Below are 18,122 nucleotides of genomic sequence, written 5' to 3'. Positions count from 1 at the left end.
TCCCAAGAGCCCCCGCGCCGCGCCGCGCCGCGCCGCGCCGCGCCGCCCCTCCCTGCCCCGTGGAGGGATTCTGGACTTCTGGCCAAGGCTGCCGCGCGTGCGTGCGTGGACGGGGGCGTGTGTGCGACGCCCGGGGCTGCGGAGTGTGCGTGAAGGGACGGGGGTCCCAGGGCGCGGCGGGCCGGGCGCGTGAGCGCGAGCCCGCGGCGGGCAGCGAGGAGCCCCGCGCGGAGAGCCGGCCGCCGCCCGGGCGGCCCGTGCGCGCCTCGCCGCGGTCGCGTCGCCTGCTCGCGGAGGCCTGGCTCGTCATTGATTCGCCGTGGCTGCTGCCATTGTGACGGGATCGCCTCGCCCACCGCGCCTCCCGGTGCTCGCTGCGGGTACACGCGCAGGCGGCGGCGCGTGTGTGTTTGCTTCGCAGTCGGGCCCGTCGTGTTGTTGCTTGTTAACCTCAGCGCTCGGGGTGGACGGTGATTTCATTGTAAGTTTTCCTCCCAACTGATTCTTACCCCTTGCGTGGATGAGTGTTTTCCCCGTTGCGGGTGATTCTTGAATTCACGTCGTAGCATCGATAGCGCACATTGCTGCTTTGCAAGAATAATGACAATACCCCCTAGCGTTTGGTGTTCGTGTTCTGTGGTGCTGGTGGTAGGTTTGAACCACATATTCTCAGTGGTTCAGAATGCGGTGTCTTTTGGTCCTGCTTCTCTTTTTCCAGCTAGGGCTGCGGGTTTAAATTTTGCATTTGGCTTTTTCTAGCATTTGCTGAAAATGATCGTGCTGTTTTTGTTAGAGGAGGACATTTCTTAGCAGTCAGAGCCTCACGTTCCTGGGAGAAATCCAACGTGGTTGTACTGTTTTTAAAACATGTACACTATTGGATTCTATTCGTGGATATTATCAGAGTCATAGGCTACTTGCTTCTTGGAGGAGTAGGTCTGCTTTAATATCCAGCCTGTAGAAAGGGCTGGATAAGTTTCTGTTTCTTGATCTAGTCTAGAAATACTAAGTTAAAAACACGTTTTTACCTCTTACTGCCAGCATTGGCCTGATGCGGGGCTCGGACTCACAAACTGGGAGATCATGACTTGAGCCAAAACCGGGAGTGGGAGTCGGAGGCTTAACTGACTGAGCCACCCAGGCGTCCCTATTTTATTTTTAAGTAGGCTTCACACCCAGTGTGGGGCTTGAACTCACGACCCAGAGGTTAAGAGTTGCACACTCTACCAGCAGAGCCAGCCAGTCGCCCCTAACTTGTGTAGTTTTTTTTTTTTAATCAAGTAGATTAACTGGAGGTGCCTATGTGTTTAACCTAGTTTTAATTATTATTTTATTTTCCCTTGACACTAGAGTTGTTAAGCCAATCAAAATGATGCATATCATCTAACATCTAGTATGATGTCAAAGGTCAGGTTAACATCAACGTTACTTAGATCCCACCCAAAGTCTATGGAGAAGGTGGAGCATTTCAATTCTGGTAATAGCAGAATATACCTTGCTTTTAAAGTACAAGGGAAGACGAGATGGCATCCAGAATGCTAGCTACAGATGTGTCAGGTTGGCGATGTTGACTGTAGTTAACTGCCTAGACAGTTAAATAGCACAACTCGTCCTCACCCCTTTTAAACTAACTCAGCCCTACACTAACTTTTCTCTGTGACCTAACTAATTCACTTCTCTTCTGTTGCATTAAGATTGTCATGGGGCACCTGGGTGGCGCAGTCGGTGAAGCGTCCGACTTCAGCCAGGTCACGATCTCGCGGTCCGTGAGTTCGAGCCCCGCGTCGGGCTCTGGGCTGATGGCTCAGAGCCTGGAGCCTGTTTCCGATTCTGTGTCTCCCTCTCTCTCTGCCCCTCGCCCGTTCATGCTCTGTCTCTCTCTGTCCCAAAAATAAATAAATGTTGAAAAAAAAATTTTTTTTTAAAAGATTGTCTTGCAAAGCCTCTTGGAGGGTGAATTTCACACGTTCACGCCTATTCTTGAAAATTGTTCCCTTGTGCTGTCGTTCCTTCTCTCAGTACACATTTCTTGAGCTCTGAGCACGTGCCAGTCACAGGGCAGGGATTTGAGACACAGATGAAGAAGCAAGTCTGTTCAGTATTTTATATTAACATTGTCTCAAAATTCTACTTAGGACAATATACAAGGTATATTTTTTGGAAAAGAGATTATAAAATTATTCTTATTATTCCCCCCTCCCCCCCCCCAGAAGAGATTCAGTTAACATCAATGAGTTTTTAGTAAAGTGACTGAAAAGGAAATAGGTAAGTGAATAGATTCTTTACTGTCTTCAGTAACAAGCTAACACATGCATTTGTAAAAGAAAGTCTACTCACAATAGGAATAAAGTATCTAATATTACTTTTAGCTAGAAATATACCTCAGCTATGTGAAAAACTTTAATACCTTACTAGTAGATAGAAAATAAGAATAAAGGATGGATAGAAATGAGAACAGTTCTGTTTTTTTTTTTTTAATTTTTTTTTTTCAACGTTTATTTATTTTTGGGACAGAGAGAGACAGAGCATGAACGGGGGAGGGGCAGAGAGAGAGGGAGACACAGAATCGGAAACAGGCTCCAGGCTCTGAGCCATCAGCCCAGAGCCTGACACGGGGCTCGAACTCACGGACCGCGAGATCGTGACCTGGCTGAAGTCGGACGCTTCACCGACTGTGCCACCCAGGCGCCCCCCCATCTTTTTTTTTTTTAATGCATCTCAGTGTAAGGTGCCGACATCAGTATTCTTCCCCTAACTACTTAAGAATGCATGCATGTTATTAACTAGAATTCAGTATTTGTATAGCTTTTTCTTTTGATGTAAAATTTAGGTAAAATGCACAAAATGAAAGTATACGTTTGCTGAGTTTTCACAGACGCATGGTCCTTGCCATCTTTTCTGGTCCCAGAGCTCTAACCGTGGCTTCTGGGTTCTTTTGCTAATCATTCCTTGCCCTTTGCACGTGCTAAGTCCTGATGTACTTACTCAGAATCTAAAGAGATTCTGTTTGCTTTTGTTCAGAAGCATATACTCCATATGCCCGATTGAAATGCTGTCCCTGTCAACGTCTTGCTTGTCTCTGGGCACTGGCCCTCAGGTACTGGGGCTTAAAATGGAGACTGGAGGGCAGACACCTTGGGAAACAGACGTGTTATCTCTGTGGGTGCTTGTTAAGAATTTGACAAATGCCAGTGGAACAAATATGAAGTTCAAGGCACTATGCCAGTCTCTTTCTGAGATTGTGAATGAGATAATCCCAATTCTGAGGAGGTTCCTTGTCTCCGAAGGGATGTGGACAAGTGAGTAGTGGTAGCTTAAGGCAGAGTGAAGTGCTGGAGTGTTCCATGATTACTGGTCAGGGAAGTTATTCTTTCTCAGACAACAGAAAGGCTTGTCAGAAAAGGGGGCATTTAAATGACGCTTAGAGAGCGTGGGATGAGTGCAGCAGGAGTTCAAGTCGCAATGTAGTCAGGGCCCGGAATGTAGACGGTTGTGAATCCCGTATACTCAGTTGCTTGATCAGAGATGTGCTGCAGGGCCTCTTGTGCCTGGATAGTAGCTTTCATAGCCTCTGGTTCATACTCGGAGCGTCTTGCAGCTGATCTCTGCCCCGGCGGTTGGCAGAAAAATCACTGCCCAAAGAACCAGAACCTTATGGTGGATGTGTTGCCTTATATGGCAGAAGGGAATTTGCACATGTGATTCAGCTAAGGACCTTAAGATGGGGAGAGTACCCTGGATTGTTCAGGGGGGCCCAGTATAGTCACAGAGGTCCATTGGAATAAGGGGGCAGAAGGTGGGTGTCGGGGAGACGTGACCACAGAAGAAAGGCACAGAGAGAGACGGTGTCGCCAGCTTCCTGGCTGTCGGTCCTGATGCCTCCCTCAGAATTTCTGACTCTGCCCCTTGCCCTCCTCTCTGCTCTGGCTCCAGCCTGCTTCTTTGTCACTTCCTTGCTCTCCGGTCCCCAGCACCTCTTCCAGCTGTGCCTTTTATCTTCTTTCTTCGCCTCCAAGCTGTTCATTCCTTTTGTGGAAGGTGTCTGCTGCCTCTGGCAGTATGTTGAGACCGCTCCCCCAAATCGGTGCTGAACCCGTATCTGGCCAATCCGGCACATTAGAATCCAGTCCTTAGCTTATCTGAACTCTTGTTTTAAGTCTGCCCCCCTTGAAATTCTTCTGGCTTTGGATATGCCTCTCTTCTGGATCTTCTCATTCATTAGTGGGTCTTTCTTTCTCTCCTGTTTGCTTCCTAAATGTTGATTTTTCCCCATAGTCTATCCTGGTTTTACACTTTATCGTACTTCTCATGTTATCTTTGGTTGACTTTATGTATTGCCATGGTGTCATCTGATAATACCATGAGCTAGCTTTAGCAAGTCTTACTGTTTCTTACTGGGCTTTATAGGAATTATGTCATAGGGTTGTTGGTAGGAATGTCTGATCTCTTTCAGACTCCTGTCCATTTGCCTACTTCATCTTTATCTCATAGCAGAAGAACACAGTCACTCTCAAATCTGTGACAAAAGGCCACCCCTCACTCCCCCGAGTCTTGAGAATAGAGCTGATTAGTTTGGATAGATACAGATAGAACAGAAATGTGGAAGGCAGAGGATACAGCTGGATAACCCTCACATCTAAATGTATCTTCCTAAATGTTGTTTCTCTGGCCCATTTTCTGTGTTTAAAACCAATGCCATGAGGATGTGAGGGTGATCTGGCTGGGACATCGGTCAGCCCATCGATCGCCAGTGTTGATTTGACTGTTCTGGTTTTCTAGGCGGGTGTCCCCTTCCTCCCCCACTCCATGTGCGTCCCTCCCGAAGCTGTGCGCTTGGTCAGAGAGGACGACCTTCCCCAATACAGGAGGACTTTCAGTCAAGGGTATATGAGTAGCTGCGCTCGCTGCTAGACCCTCCAAAGGAGCTCTCAGGGACCATTTGTAGGAGAACGTGGGGTAGTCAAGCTTCCAGAACTCCAGACACGTCCAGATGAGGCGCTGCACACGGCAGTTTGCCTTTCTTTAAACAGACACACAAATACACAGGGTCCCCTCCTTCCTGTAGTGCCTCCTCCTGATACGTTGTTGTTCTGTCAGTCACCCAGGAAACTGGGAGTCTCCTCTAACCCCCAACCTGTCTTCACATCTGTACCCATTTGATTTCCAGGATGTACCAGTCTTTCCAAAATCTGCCTGCTTTGCATTGCTACCCTCAACAGCCCTAATTTGTGTTCCCATCCTCTGTATTATGATATTAGCCTCCTTCCTGTTTCCTTTGCTGCTGTTACATCTTCCTCCAGTCCGTCACAGAACTATCCCAAATGCAGACGAGGCATTTTTAAGGTGCAAATCTAGTATCATTTCTGGGCTTAAAACACATAGGAGAGAGTCTGAAAATGGCATTTTTGTCCTTTTGTGACCTAGGTCTGGCCATATGTGTTTCTGGGCTCCTTTCTGGCTCCTCCCTGCCCTTCCCAGTGTGCATTGTCTCAGACTCTGCCTTTGTTCACACAATTCCCCACCCTCCTTTGTCTGCCTGTCTGTCTGACTCAGCCTTGAACCCACCAGGTGGTCCGTGACCCCTTGGCCGTGCTGTTATCAGAGCAGTAATCATAGTGAACTCTGGGTGCCGGTTCGGTTTCTTCTGCTAGACTCAGCTGCTTGATGTCAGGAAGAAATACTTATCTCGTGTTTTTATCCCCTGGGCCTTGTACAGAGCCAGGCACGGAGTAAGTGTTCACTAATGATGTATTAAAACGACAGAAGAAGATCCAAATCTGTAACACCAAGATAGTCATCAACTTAACAGCAGTTCCGCTGAACACAGAGAAAACATCCCAGTATCCCTTTTGGGGATCAGTTTTGGCCAGTTGCATAGAAAGATACTTTGTGTATCTGGTGACTGATTAAAGGATCTGGTTATCCCTAAGAAGTGGTAGGGTTTAATTAATTAGCTCAAATAGGTTTGAATTAAGTAGATTAAATGATGGCTCCAATCAGTGGTTCTCAACCTTGGTTGCACATTAGAATCACCAAGGAAATTATTTAAAATGAACAAAACCCTGGCCCCTTTGCAGGCAATTAAGTCAGAATCTCTCAGAGAAGGACGGCATGGGATGCTGGTGTCATAATTTATAAATATACTTGGCAATCCCAGTATTCAGTTAGCGTCGAAAACCACTGGTTTAGACAAAGGTTAGAGTAAGTTATCAGAAGTGGAGGTTAAGGGAAATTAGGATGAAATGAGATTAACTATAAACTTTTTAAATTTTATATAATCATAAAATGGGAGAGTCACTGGAATGGATCTTAGATAGATCTATGTAAAGGCTGTACTGTAGTTGCTTTTTTTTTTTTAAATTAAGATCTGATTGAAAATTTATTGGTGGCCAGAAATTTCCTGTTTCCTTAGGCAATCTGATCTATTTCCAGGTGTCATATGATTAACCGTGTCTTATTATATTGACTTGTGACTGACGTTTTTGTGCCTCTGCACATTATTCCTAATTCTGCCCTCTGGAGCAACTCAAATATCCCTGTTCCACAGGACCTCTAAATATGTGAAACCCATTCTCTTGCTTCGATAAAGTGATTTCTTATGTAGTTTAACATCCCTGGTTATTTCAGCCTTCATTCATCTGACATGAAAAGTAAGCTCCATGAGAGGTTAAGAAGCCACTTAGTAAGTTTTGGAGCACAGTTTGAAATATGCACTTGGGGTTGAGGAACAAGGTTGGGATAGAAGACAGAGTGATCTGTTCATTCTAGCTGAAACACTTAGGTCTGTTGTGTGCCATGCAGTGGGAGACACAGGATAAAACAAGTAGATGTTCTGTGTCCTGATAGTGCCTAGGGCGTCGCTGAAAATGGGCACCAAGAAAGGCTGAGGACGCAACAAAGGGAAACCTACTTTAAAGTTCATCATAATTTTTGAAATCATTAGAGGAGACTAAGAACCGAGATATACAGAGGAAAGCGAGGTGGTGAAGGAGGCAAAGTAAATAAAGAGCTTCAAGAACATTCCAGAGGCCAGCAGTGTCCTCTGTAACAGATGTTGTGGGTGAGAACCGTTTTAACGGTATGGCAGGGCAGAAACCATGTTGCTTTTATTCACATAAATTTGCATAGAACTGCGAGGAAATCCTTAAGATCTCCAGAAGACAAAGGGGGAAAACAATAGGAATGAAAAGTTCAAAAGAACTGTAAATACAAACATACGGAAAATAGTCAAGCCCAGTATTCAAAAGGTGGAAATTAAAAATACAGCCTAAATTTAAAACAACTTAAACACGCAATGTTTATAGACTTCTGTGTCTGGCCGTGCTGGAGTGACGGGGGTGGGGGTGGGGGGTGGGAGTGGGGTAGATTTACGGTCTTGCCCGAACAACAGCAACAACAATAAAGAGACAGACAAAATACACGAAACAGTCGGTCTATCTGGATATCAGATGACAAAGGACACTCATCCCTGGGAGATGGAAAAGCAACGAGGTAAGCCTTCTGATTGCCCAGTTTATTGCCTTTGAGAGGGTTTCCAGTTTCCAGTAGAGGAAGGAGGAACTGAGGTGGAGTCCAGCAGACTTCCTGAGCCAAGGACGGAGCTGAGAATCTGGGGAGAGCAAAGCAGCTGTAGTTCATAGGACAGACCAGCAGAGAGGAGAGGTCTGCAGAGGGCCTCCCACGAGGACTCAAGAGCACAGAGCAGCACATGTGTGAGGAAACTCCCCGAGGACAGGGAAGGAATCCTCTAAAGGGTTGGAGGGAATAGTCCTGATATTTGCATGGGGAATACTGTTCCTACGGGCTGGGCTGGAAAACTCCTGTAATTCCTGGAGCATTAGGAATGGAGCTATTTATGTAAAGCACTGAAAGGAAAAATAACTCTACTTAGAATTCTATATTCAGCAAAAATACATTTCAACCACAAAGACAAGACCACCAACAGAATGGGAGAAAATATTTGGAAATTATACATCTGATAAGGGTTTAATATACACAGAATACGTAAACATATTTGTGTATGTATACATGCTCATATGTAGACTGTACAAAGAACTACGACTCAATAACAAAAACACAAACTTAACTAATTTAAAAAGGGGCAAAGGACTTGAAAAGACACTTGTCCGATGGCCACTAAGTACGTGAAAATAATGCATATCAAAACTACAGTGAAATATCACTTCAAACCAACTAGGATTGCTGTAATAATCTAAAAAATGGAATAACAAGTTTTGGCAAGCAGGTGGGGAAACTGGAACCTTGGATGTTGCTGGTGTGACTGAAAGGACGCTACTACTGTGGAAAAGTTTTGTGGGTCCTCAGGGAGCTCAGCACACAATTACCATACGACCCAGCAATTCTGCTCCTAGGTACAGACCCGAAGGGATTGAAAGCAGGGACTCAAGCAGGTACTTGTACACCAGTGTTCACAGCAGCACCATGCACAAGACCCACTAGATGGAAACAACCCAAGGGTCCATCAACAGACGATGGGGTAAACAACATGGCCTGTCCATACACTGGAATATTACCTGGCCATGATAAGGAGTGAAGGTCTGATTCATGCCACAGCATGGGTGAACCTTGAAGACATTATGCTGAGTCAAGTAAGCTAGACACAAAAGGATATATATTGTATGATTCTATGTATATGATTATCTAGAATTGGTAAATTCAGAGAGACAGTAGGTTATCAGAGTCTGAGGAATAGGGAGTTTGCTTAATGTTTCAGAGTTTCCATTGGGTGATTAGAAAGTTTAGAATTCTTAGTGAGGGTTGTACAATATTGTGAATGTAATTAATGCCACTGAATTGTACACTTAGCAATAATTAGCAAATTTTGTTAATTTTTTTACTAGCATTTTAAAGATGAATAATGTAATTACCAAAAGCCATTGTGATTGTGTACTTTGAGTGGATGAATTGTATGGTATGTGAATATGTCTCAGTAAAGCTGTTTTGAAAAAAAAAAAAAAAGCAAAATGAAGACATTCTCAGATTTAAAAAGCTGAAAGAATTTATTACCAGCAGACCCACATTGCAGGAAATGTTAAAAGATGTCCTTCAGGGAGAAAGGAAATGAAACCAAATGGAAATCTGGATCTACTGGAAAGAATGAAAAGCACTGGCAATGGTAACTACGTAGGTAAATATATAATATTTTTTCTTATTGTTTAAGTGACTTTAAAAGATAATTGGCCGTGTATTAGATTTCTAGTGCTGTGTAACAGATGATCTCAGACTTGGTAGCTTCAGACAGCATCCAGGTACTAGCTCACAGTTCTGTAGGTGGAAGTCTGACACACTCTGGCTGGGTTTTCTGCTCCGGTATCCCAACAGCTGCTGTCAAGGTGTTGGCTGGCCTGGGTTCTCATTTGGAGGCTCTGATTGTCGGCAGAACGCGGTTACTTGTGACTGTACGCTGTCCTAGGACTGGCTGTCAGCTGGGTGCTGCTCGTAGCTCCCCGAGGCCGCCCATACTCCTTGCTGTGTGGCAGCCTCCACCTGCAGGCCAGTAGTGGCCCATCCCAGTGTTCTTGTGCTTCCAGACTTCCCTCCTGTGATCAGCTGGAGAAAACACTTGTTTTCTTATCTGTAAAGTAAGGATATTAGATCGAGGCGGGTTTTGTGTTTTGGTCTGTGTTTCTCAAAAAAGAGAATTTGTAGCAGTAGAACCATGTAAATTGCAAATGAAATTTTGCGTGGAACTCTAGAGACTAAGGGGAAAAACTGCAATCGACATAGCTCTTTTCTTCCTGCTCCTGGGAATTTCAGCACTGTAGATGTGTTTTTGGACTATCTCTCATGTTCCTCTTTGTGTGGTGGGTGTTTGCATTATACTCAGCCAAGTACGAGGGAGTCTAGGTTGATGGTTTATGAAACCTCCCCGTGATAGCAAACCTTCCTCATGTTTCTTTCTTTTTTCTACCTTCTCCTCCTCAGGATCTTCATTACTGAAAAAAGCATCATCAAGAACAAGGAGGGCATGGAGACCAAGTTGTTAACGGCCCGGTCCCATGTAAGTTGGGCTGCCTTCTTTGTTTTCCAACTGAGAACCCCTTTCTGCTTGAGTTTTGGAGTCCTTTGACCAGGAGCTTGAGGAATTATATCTTGGACACTCTTCTCTGGGAGACTGGCACTATTTTGTCTGCTTGTTTGTAGATGTAGTTTTATTTCCTTCCATGTAAAAGAAATAGAGGTTTAGCAGTGATGTGGGCAGGAGCCAACTGGGTGATATTGAGGATTCTGACAACATGCTTTCATCCACACTGGGGATGAAGGCCACAGCGTGCTTCCTCCCCACAAAATGATGTGGGAACTGGGAGTGTTCGTGCCTCTGGCCCCTGGTTGTCCTAGATGTGGAGCTGGCTACGTGATGCCTCCCTGGGGAGCTCCTGTCGCAAGGAGCTCAGGCACAAGTTATGTACTTATCCAGGGGTGACCACAGCCAGGGCATGAGGAGCTTGGGGGATGGAACCTCTGGGAGCATCCAGGGTGGGAGACGGGGCCCCTGGTGCCTCATTCAGCTTCCTCCCCTGGAGCGTCCTACACATACTACCTCTGCGTATGTGGAAAATCCCACCGAGGAGTGCTGTGGGTTTTGCTTTCACTGTGCTACATATTTTGAAGGAGTTAGGAAAACTAGTAATATTTACCCAGACGTTTACCGTTTTTGTTCTTCATCCTTCATTCCTGAGATTTAAAGTTTCTCTCTGTTAATATTTCCCTTTTGCTTAAAGAACTACTTTTAGCCTGTCTTTTAGAGCAGGTTTGCTGGGGACAAATTCTTTTACTTCACTTGAGGGTATATTTTGCATCATTCCTGAAAGATATTTTCACTGGATATTCTGGCTTGACAGTTCTTGCAGCTTTTAAAAAGCTATTATTCCACGGTCTTCTGACCTTCATGGTTCTTGAGGAGATATCCTCCTTCAAGTAGGTGTTGTTTCCCTGTGTAGTCAGCATTTCTTTTTAATGTAGCTAATAAAGGCCTTGCTTCTGTGTCTATTGTTTCTTTGTCAAATCTTCATTTAAAAAAAAATGCCTACCATGGAGGCGCCTGGGTGGCTCATTCGGTTGAGCATCCGACTTCAGCTCAGGTCATGATCTTGCAGTTCGTGAGTTCGATCCCCACATTGGGCTCTGTGCTAACAGCATAGAGCCTGGAGCCCGCTTCGAATTCTGTGTCTCCCTCTCTGCTTCTCCCCGGCTCATGCTCCGTCTCTCTCTCTCTCCTTCAAAAATAAAATAAAAATAAATAAAAAATTACAAAAAAAATACCTACCTACCAATGTTTAGGAAAAATGTTTTGGATAATTATTTTAGATCAGAAAACATGGTGAGTTTGATCTCTGAAGCATGAAGTTATACTTGAACTGAAGACTGCTGTGTCCCTCTTTTTTCTGCCTTGAATTGGGTTCTTTATTTCACATAATATAAATGTAGATTAACTTTTGGTGTCTGATGCTCCTCGCTGTAGGTGTCATAACAGAGTTGATTTAAATACAAGTTCTGACAATTTCTAAACCTAGAGCATAACATGGAACTGGATTTTAGACAGTAGGTATCTAATAGCCATTCCTGTTAGGACTTGATCAGAATCCGAAATAAATACTGCTCACTTCTGGAATGAATTCTGGCCCATTCTCTTTCCCTACCCCAGTGCTGTCTGCCTAATTCTCTTTCTGTCTGTACTCAGGAAGGAAGGGCGGAAGTATACATCTGGCTTGATACAGATTTGTTCCATGTTGTAGGCACTGGTGACCTTCAAGGATGTACTTGTGAACTTCACCAGGGAGGAGTGGAAGCTGCTGGATACTGCTCAGCAGATCATGTACAAAGATGTGATGCTGGAGAACTATAAGAACCTGGTTTCCTTGGGTAAGACTAAGTTGTATCCTCGGAGCTATCCCCCTGCGAGGATTTTGGTTTTTCATTGATCAAAAGGTATGGAGATCGTCAAGCACGTATATCAGAGTATGAGCTTGGGGCCAGGGATGTGATTTCCTTGGGGCAGAGAAGAGGGCTTTTGTACTCACTTCTACTTTTGTGTTTGTGTGTGGAATATATATATATATATATTTATCTGTAGCCTCCCCTTGTCTACTTTTGAGAGTCCCCCCGGGAGTAAGAAGGGGTTGGGGTTGGGGCTGAATCTGGGATGCTCTTTGTGTCCAGGACAGAGCTTCCCAACCCTTACCCAATTCTTTCACCATGCACAGGGCATCAGCTTCCCAAACCAGATGTGATCCTCCAGTTGGAGAAAGGGGAAGAGCCGTGGCTGGTGGAGAGAGGGACTCACCGGGAGACCCACCCAGGTGAGGACCAGTCAAGAGGTGTTGCAGGTCATGGCCCGGAGGAGCATGAGGGGCTGGACTCCCTGGGCATAGTGGTCACTGGTTCTCATTTCCGAGGCGAAGACTGAGTTTATTTACCTTCTGTTTCCCCATGACCAGTCTTTCTGTAGTCTTGCCACACGTCATTTGCATTCAGAGACAAACGTGTACTCTTCATGAAGATTATCTTTCTGTTCACGTACTTGGTTTCAGCCCCGTTGGTCTTGCTTTCCTGGTTCTTACGCTAATTCTAGTGTCGCCATGCTCTCATTTGTCACACAGTCTCCTCTTTCATCCTCACCTGTCTTTTCCCTTTCCTGTGGCCCCTTCCCATGGCCTCGTGCTGTGGGGTTGGTCACTGGCCACTCTTCTGAGTGTGCTGAGGGGCTTGCCAGTTCTGCTGGCTGAACTCCTTTTTCTCCAGAACTGCTGCTCCCAAAACACATCTTTCTTACTGTACTCCAGCTCTTTATTTTGTATTTTCTCAATTCTTACTTTTAATTCTTTTAATTAATTTTTTACTTTAAAGATTTTTTTAATGTTTATTCATTTTTGAGAGAGAGACAGAGAGAAGAGAGCGCGTGCACACGTGAGCGGGGAGGGTCAGAGAGAGAGGGAGACACAGAATCCGAAGCAGGCTCCAGTCTCTGAGCTGTCAGCACAGAGCCCGACGCGGGGCTCGAACCCACAGACTGAGATCGTGACCTGAGCTGAAGTTGGACGCTTAACCGACTGAGCCACCTGGCTACCCCTAAGTGTACTTTTAACTACCATAAACTGTTTTTTAGTTTTCTTACATTTGGTCTTGTAGGTGACTGTCTCAAATTTCTGCCTCAAAGGCAAGTCCTTTAATACAGTGTTAGAACTTGATCATGCAGTTGCTTTGGGGCCGTGGGAAGAAAGATTGTCCTCTGTTTTCTTTTCATTTCTCTATTATTTCCTTTATTTTTTTCATCCACGTCTTCATTCATTTACAAGGTGTCTCTTGACTGCTATCTAAAACTAACTGACTAGATCAGCAGTTTAGATTTTTATCGAGAATTTGCTGTCAAAAGAAATACTGAAACTCCATGTGCTTAAACACATGGAATTTAAGGGAATCTACCAGGCTATGTGAGCTTCATAATCAAAGTGGAAAGAAAGTATAATGAGTGGTGGCTTTAAAAATACAAATGATGAGGGGCGCCTGGGTGGCGCAGTCGGTTGAGCGTCCGACTTCAGCCAGGTCACGATCTTGCGGTCTGTGAGTTCGAGCCCCGCGTCGGGCTCTGGGCTGATGGCTCAGAGCCTGGAGCCTGTTTCCGATTCTGTGTCTCCCTCTCTCTCTGCCCCTCCCCCGTTCATGCTCTGTCTCTCTCTGTCCCAAAAATAAATAAACGTTGAAAAAAAAAAATTAAAAAAAAAAAAATACAAATGATGAGATGATGAATGGATGCTACATATTTTAAATATAACTCACTAGAGTATTGTGTTATGTAATATATGACAAGTTTTAGGATTTTAATGAAGGGAAGAATCACATGTATGTGTTCAAACATGCCACTCACAGCTGTTCCCCATTGGTACCCAGCCCCCAGTCTGCATCACACATGTTCATTTTAGAATTTTCCAGTTGGCATTTGTGGTTTGAAAAACTTCTCTGTGGGATTTTGATGCCCTGGAAGGAGGGGAGGGGAGAATAAGGGTGGTGTGTTTCTTATCAGAAATCATGGCTGCACGTGTGCACGTGTGCACGTGTGCGCACGCGCGCGCGCACACACACACACACACACACACATACATAATGGGCTATTTATTCAGCCTTAAAAAGGAAGGAAATTCTGAGAACTACATCATGGATCAGCTTTGAGGATGTTAAGTGAAGCCAGACACAAAAAGATAAATAATATGATTAGTTTACATGAGGTTACTTAAAGTAGTCAAAATCATAAAGACAGAAACTGTGATGGTGCCTTCCAGGTGCTGGTGGGATGGGAGAAGGGGCTTCCTGTTTAAGAGGCACTGAGTTTTGGTTCCACAGAGGAGATGACATAAGGGGATGTCTGTACAACCATGCAAATGTATGTCATACCTGAGCTGTACCCTTAAAAATGGGTAAGATGGTAAATTTTATGTCATGTGTTTTTTACCACGAGAAAAGAAAAGTCAGGGTGAGGGAGAAGCTAGTAACTAACAAAGTAGTGACTGAAAACGGAGACTGGTGGGGGTTCCACAAAGAAGGCGGTTAGGGGCTTGGCACAGGGATTATCAGCAGGCCTGTTAGTTCCTGGCGCTGCGAAGATAAAGTTCCACAAACCGGTAGTTTACACAAGCGTGCTTTCTCAGAGCTCAAGGTCAGAAGTCTGAAATCAAGGTGTCAGCAGGGCCACACGCCCTCTGGTGCCTGGAGGACAGGATCCTTCCTTGCCTCGTGAGGCTCTGGTAGTCTCAGGTGTTCCTTGGCTTGTAGACACATCATTCCAATCAGCCTCTGCCTTCATGTCTGTCTTCTCTGTATGTCTGTCTCTGTATCTCCTCTCCTTTTTTTTTTTTAAAGTGTATTTATTTTGAGAGAGAGGGAGAGTGAGAGAATCTCAAGCAGGCTCTGTGCTATCAGCACAGATCCCAACTGAGCCACCCAGGCCCCCTCTTCTCTCCTTGTAAGGACACCAGTCTCTGGATTAGGGGCACACCCTGCTCCAGTACTACTTCATTTTAACTGCATGTGCAGTGATCCTGTTTCCAAGTCAAGTTGCATTCTGAGATACGGGCACATATCTTATTTGGGGCACACAGTTCAACCCATACACCAGATAAGAGTAGAATATTACCCCACTTGTGTAGGGAGAGATGGTACTTTGTAAACAGTGTTTTTGGGTGGGGGGAGCCTCGCTGGCTCAGTCGGTAGAGCATGTGACTGTTGATCTAGAGGTTGTGAGTCTGAGACCCGTGTTAGGCATAGAGATTACTTAAGGGGCGCCTGGGTGGTTTAGTCAGTTGAGCGTCCAACTTGATTTCGGCTCAGGTCATGATCCCAGGGTCATGGGATGAAGCCCTGTGTTGGGCTCTGTGTCAAATGTGAAGCCTGCTTAATGTTCTCGCTCTCCACCATTTCTTTAATGGTGTTTCTTTTCTAGGTTAAGAACCAACATTTTACCTAAAAGGCATTGAGAAACAAACAGGCTTTTAACTAGGGTAAATAATGTGCAGTAATACAAGTACAAACAAAAGGGCAGAAAAACCCAGGAGAATATGAGTTAGGGGCCAGGTTGTGAGTTAGTGTCCTGTGGTGTGAGTCCTATCAGTTGTTAAGTCTTGATGTCTCCAAACAAAGGAATCAGGATGTAAGACCAGAATAATGTTGTTGTTGTTGTTTTTTTAGTGTTTTTTTATTTTTGACAGAGAGAGAGAGAGAGAGAGCATGAGCGGGGAGGGGCAGAGAGAGAGGGAGACCCAGAGTCTGAAGCAGGCTCCAGGCTCTGAGCTGTCAGCACAGAGCCCGACTCGGGGCTCGAACTCACGAGCCGTGAGATCATGACCTGAGCCGAAGTCGGACGCTCAACCGACTGAGCCCCCCAGGCGCCCCCTTTTTTTTTTTTAAGACCAGAATAGTGTAAATAATGATTACTATGGTATTGCTTTGACCACACGTGTGTCAGGGTCTGTGATGAACTCATACCGTACAGTACTTAATGACAATCTTATGCCACAGTTAACTGTCGCTCCTTGGATTACAGATAAGCAAAGTGATGTTTGAAAAGTTTAACAACTTGTCTGAATTCACCACTAGTAGTGTTACAGCTTAGAATCAGAGCCTGTGGCTGGATAATGTGTGTACAGTTGCTTTTCCAGCCTGTTGCTTGGTCTTTCTGAGGTTCTTGGTGCCAGACGTCTGGACATTATCATGTTGCACTGTGCTGGTGTCAGGAACAGGCACTCCCTGGCATAGGGCTGAACTCGTGGTTTAGGAATGCGAAATTGCAGTGTGAAGACGGCATGTCAGGGGAAGGGCCTGGCAACAAGCAGACATGTCAGGTTCTTACATCGTTAATAGTTTAGATCATGGGAGTGCCATAAGGGATTTCCCTTATTGCCACCCAGCACTGAATATCCTGATCCCGTGTGTCCTGCCCAGTCCTGTGGCTTCCCCTTGGCCTCACTGCTTCTCTTCTGTGCTGCACAGCCCAGCACCCTTCCTGTTTGCTGCTCTCCTCTTTGCTTTCTTACTAGGAAGGCAGCTGTATAAGCAGCTCGTGCAGCCTCCATACTTCACATCCCACTGTTTGGACCTTAATGGTTTTTTTAGTTACACAAAGCTTCCTCATTTCTTTCAGATTTGGACACTGCGGTTGAAATTAAATCATCAGTGTCCAGTAAGAGCATTTCTAAAGATAAACAATCCTATGGCATTAAAATGGAAGGAATCCCAAAGAACGACCTCTGGTATTTGTCATTAGAAGAAGTCTGGAAGTGTGAAGACCAGTTGGACAAGGATCAGGAAAATCAGGAGAGACGTTTGAGGCAAGTGGCATTCACCCAAAAGAAAGCACTTACTCAGGAGAGCGTCTGTGAAAACGGTAAATGTGGGGGAAATTGTCTTCTTCCTGCTCAACTAGTGCTGAGGGAGTATTTCCACAAACATGACTCACATAGTAAAAGTTTAAAACATAATTTAGTTTTTAGTGGTCATCAGGAAAGCTATGCAAGTAATGGTAGTGAATGTGGTCAAACCTTCTGTCAAAACATTCATCTTATTCAGTTTGCCAGAACTCAACCAGGAGATAAGTCTTACAAATGCCCTGATACTGTCAACTCTCTTACCGGTGGTACCTCCCTTGGTGTATCGAAGGGCATACATAGGGAGAAACCATATGAATGTAAGGAGTGTGGAAAATTCTTTAGCTGGCGTTCTAATCTTACCAGGCACCGGCTTATTCATACTGGAGAAAAACCCTATGAATGTAAAGAGTGTGGAAAGTCTTTCAGCCGGAGTTCTCACCTCATTGGACATCAGAAGACTCACACTGGTGAGGAACCCTATGAATGTAAAGAGTGTGGAAAGTCCTTCAGCTGGTTCTCTCACCTTGTGACCCACCAGAGAACTCACACAGGAGACAAACTGTACACGTGCAGCCAGTGTGGGAAGTCATTTGTTCACAGCTCCAGGCTCATTAGGCACCAGAGAACTCATACTGGAGAGAAACCTTATGAATGTCCCGAGTGTGGGAAGTCTTTCAGACAGAGCACACATCTCATTCTGCATCAGAGAACTCATGTCAGAGTGAGGCCCTACGAATGTAACGAGTGTGGGAAGTCGTATAGCCAGAGGTCTCACCTTGTGGTGCACCACAGGACTCACACGGGACTGAAGCCCTTTGAGTGTAAAGACTGTGGAAAATGCTTCAGTAGAAGCTCTCACCTTTTCTCCCATCAGAGGACCCACACTGGAGAGAAACCATATGAATGCCACGACTGTGGGAAGTCCTTCAGCCAGAGTTCTGCCCTCATCGTGCATCAGAGAATTCATACTGGAGAGAAGCCATATGAATGCTGCCAGTGTGGGAAAGCCTTCATTCGGAAGAACGACCTTATTAAGCATCAGAGGGTTCATGTTGGGGAAGAGACCTATAAATGTAATCAGTGTGGGATTATCTTCAGCCAGAACTCTCCGTTGATAGTACATCAAATAGCCCACACTGGAGAGCAGTTCTTAACTTGTAACCAATGTGGGACAGCGCTTGTTAATAGCCCTAACCTTATTCGATATCAGACAAATCATATTAGAGAGAATACTTATTAATATTA

General features: G+C 45.1%; 1 protein-coding gene across 3 annotated transcripts; it reads left to right on the top strand.

The window, feature by feature from the left end:
* The first annotated feature begins 157 nt into the window (after positions 1 to 157).
* Positions 158 to 18,122, top strand: ZNF10 (zinc finger protein 10). 3 transcript variants are annotated; one of them, XM_043557203.1, is made up of 5 exons: positions 158 to 380; positions 9,946 to 10,021; positions 11,757 to 11,883; positions 12,225 to 12,320; positions 16,652 to 18,122. In XM_043557203.1, exons 2-5 carry the CDS (start codon positions 9,989 to 9,991, stop codon positions 18,115 to 18,117), a joined length of 1,722 nt encoding a protein of 573 aa, XP_043413138.1. In that variant the 5' UTR covers positions 158 to 380; positions 9,946 to 9,988; the 3' UTR covers positions 18,118 to 18,122. The 3 variants fall into 3 exon arrangements, with proteins under 3 accessions (XP_043413138.1, XP_043413137.1, XP_043413136.1); XM_043557202.1 differs by having other exon boundaries at positions 375 to 481; XM_043557201.1 differs by lacking the exon at positions 158 to 380 and adding an exon at positions 7,356 to 9,148.

Source organism: Prionailurus bengalensis, chromosome D3, assembly GCF_016509475.1.
Source record: "Prionailurus bengalensis isolate Pbe53 chromosome D3, Fcat_Pben_1.1_paternal_pri, whole genome shotgun sequence".
NCBI classification, from domain to species: Eukaryota; Metazoa; Chordata; class Mammalia; order Carnivora; family Felidae; genus Prionailurus; species Prionailurus bengalensis.
The sequence above is the reverse complement of the archived record's forward strand: the minus strand, read 5'-3'. Positions and strand labels throughout refer to the sequence as shown.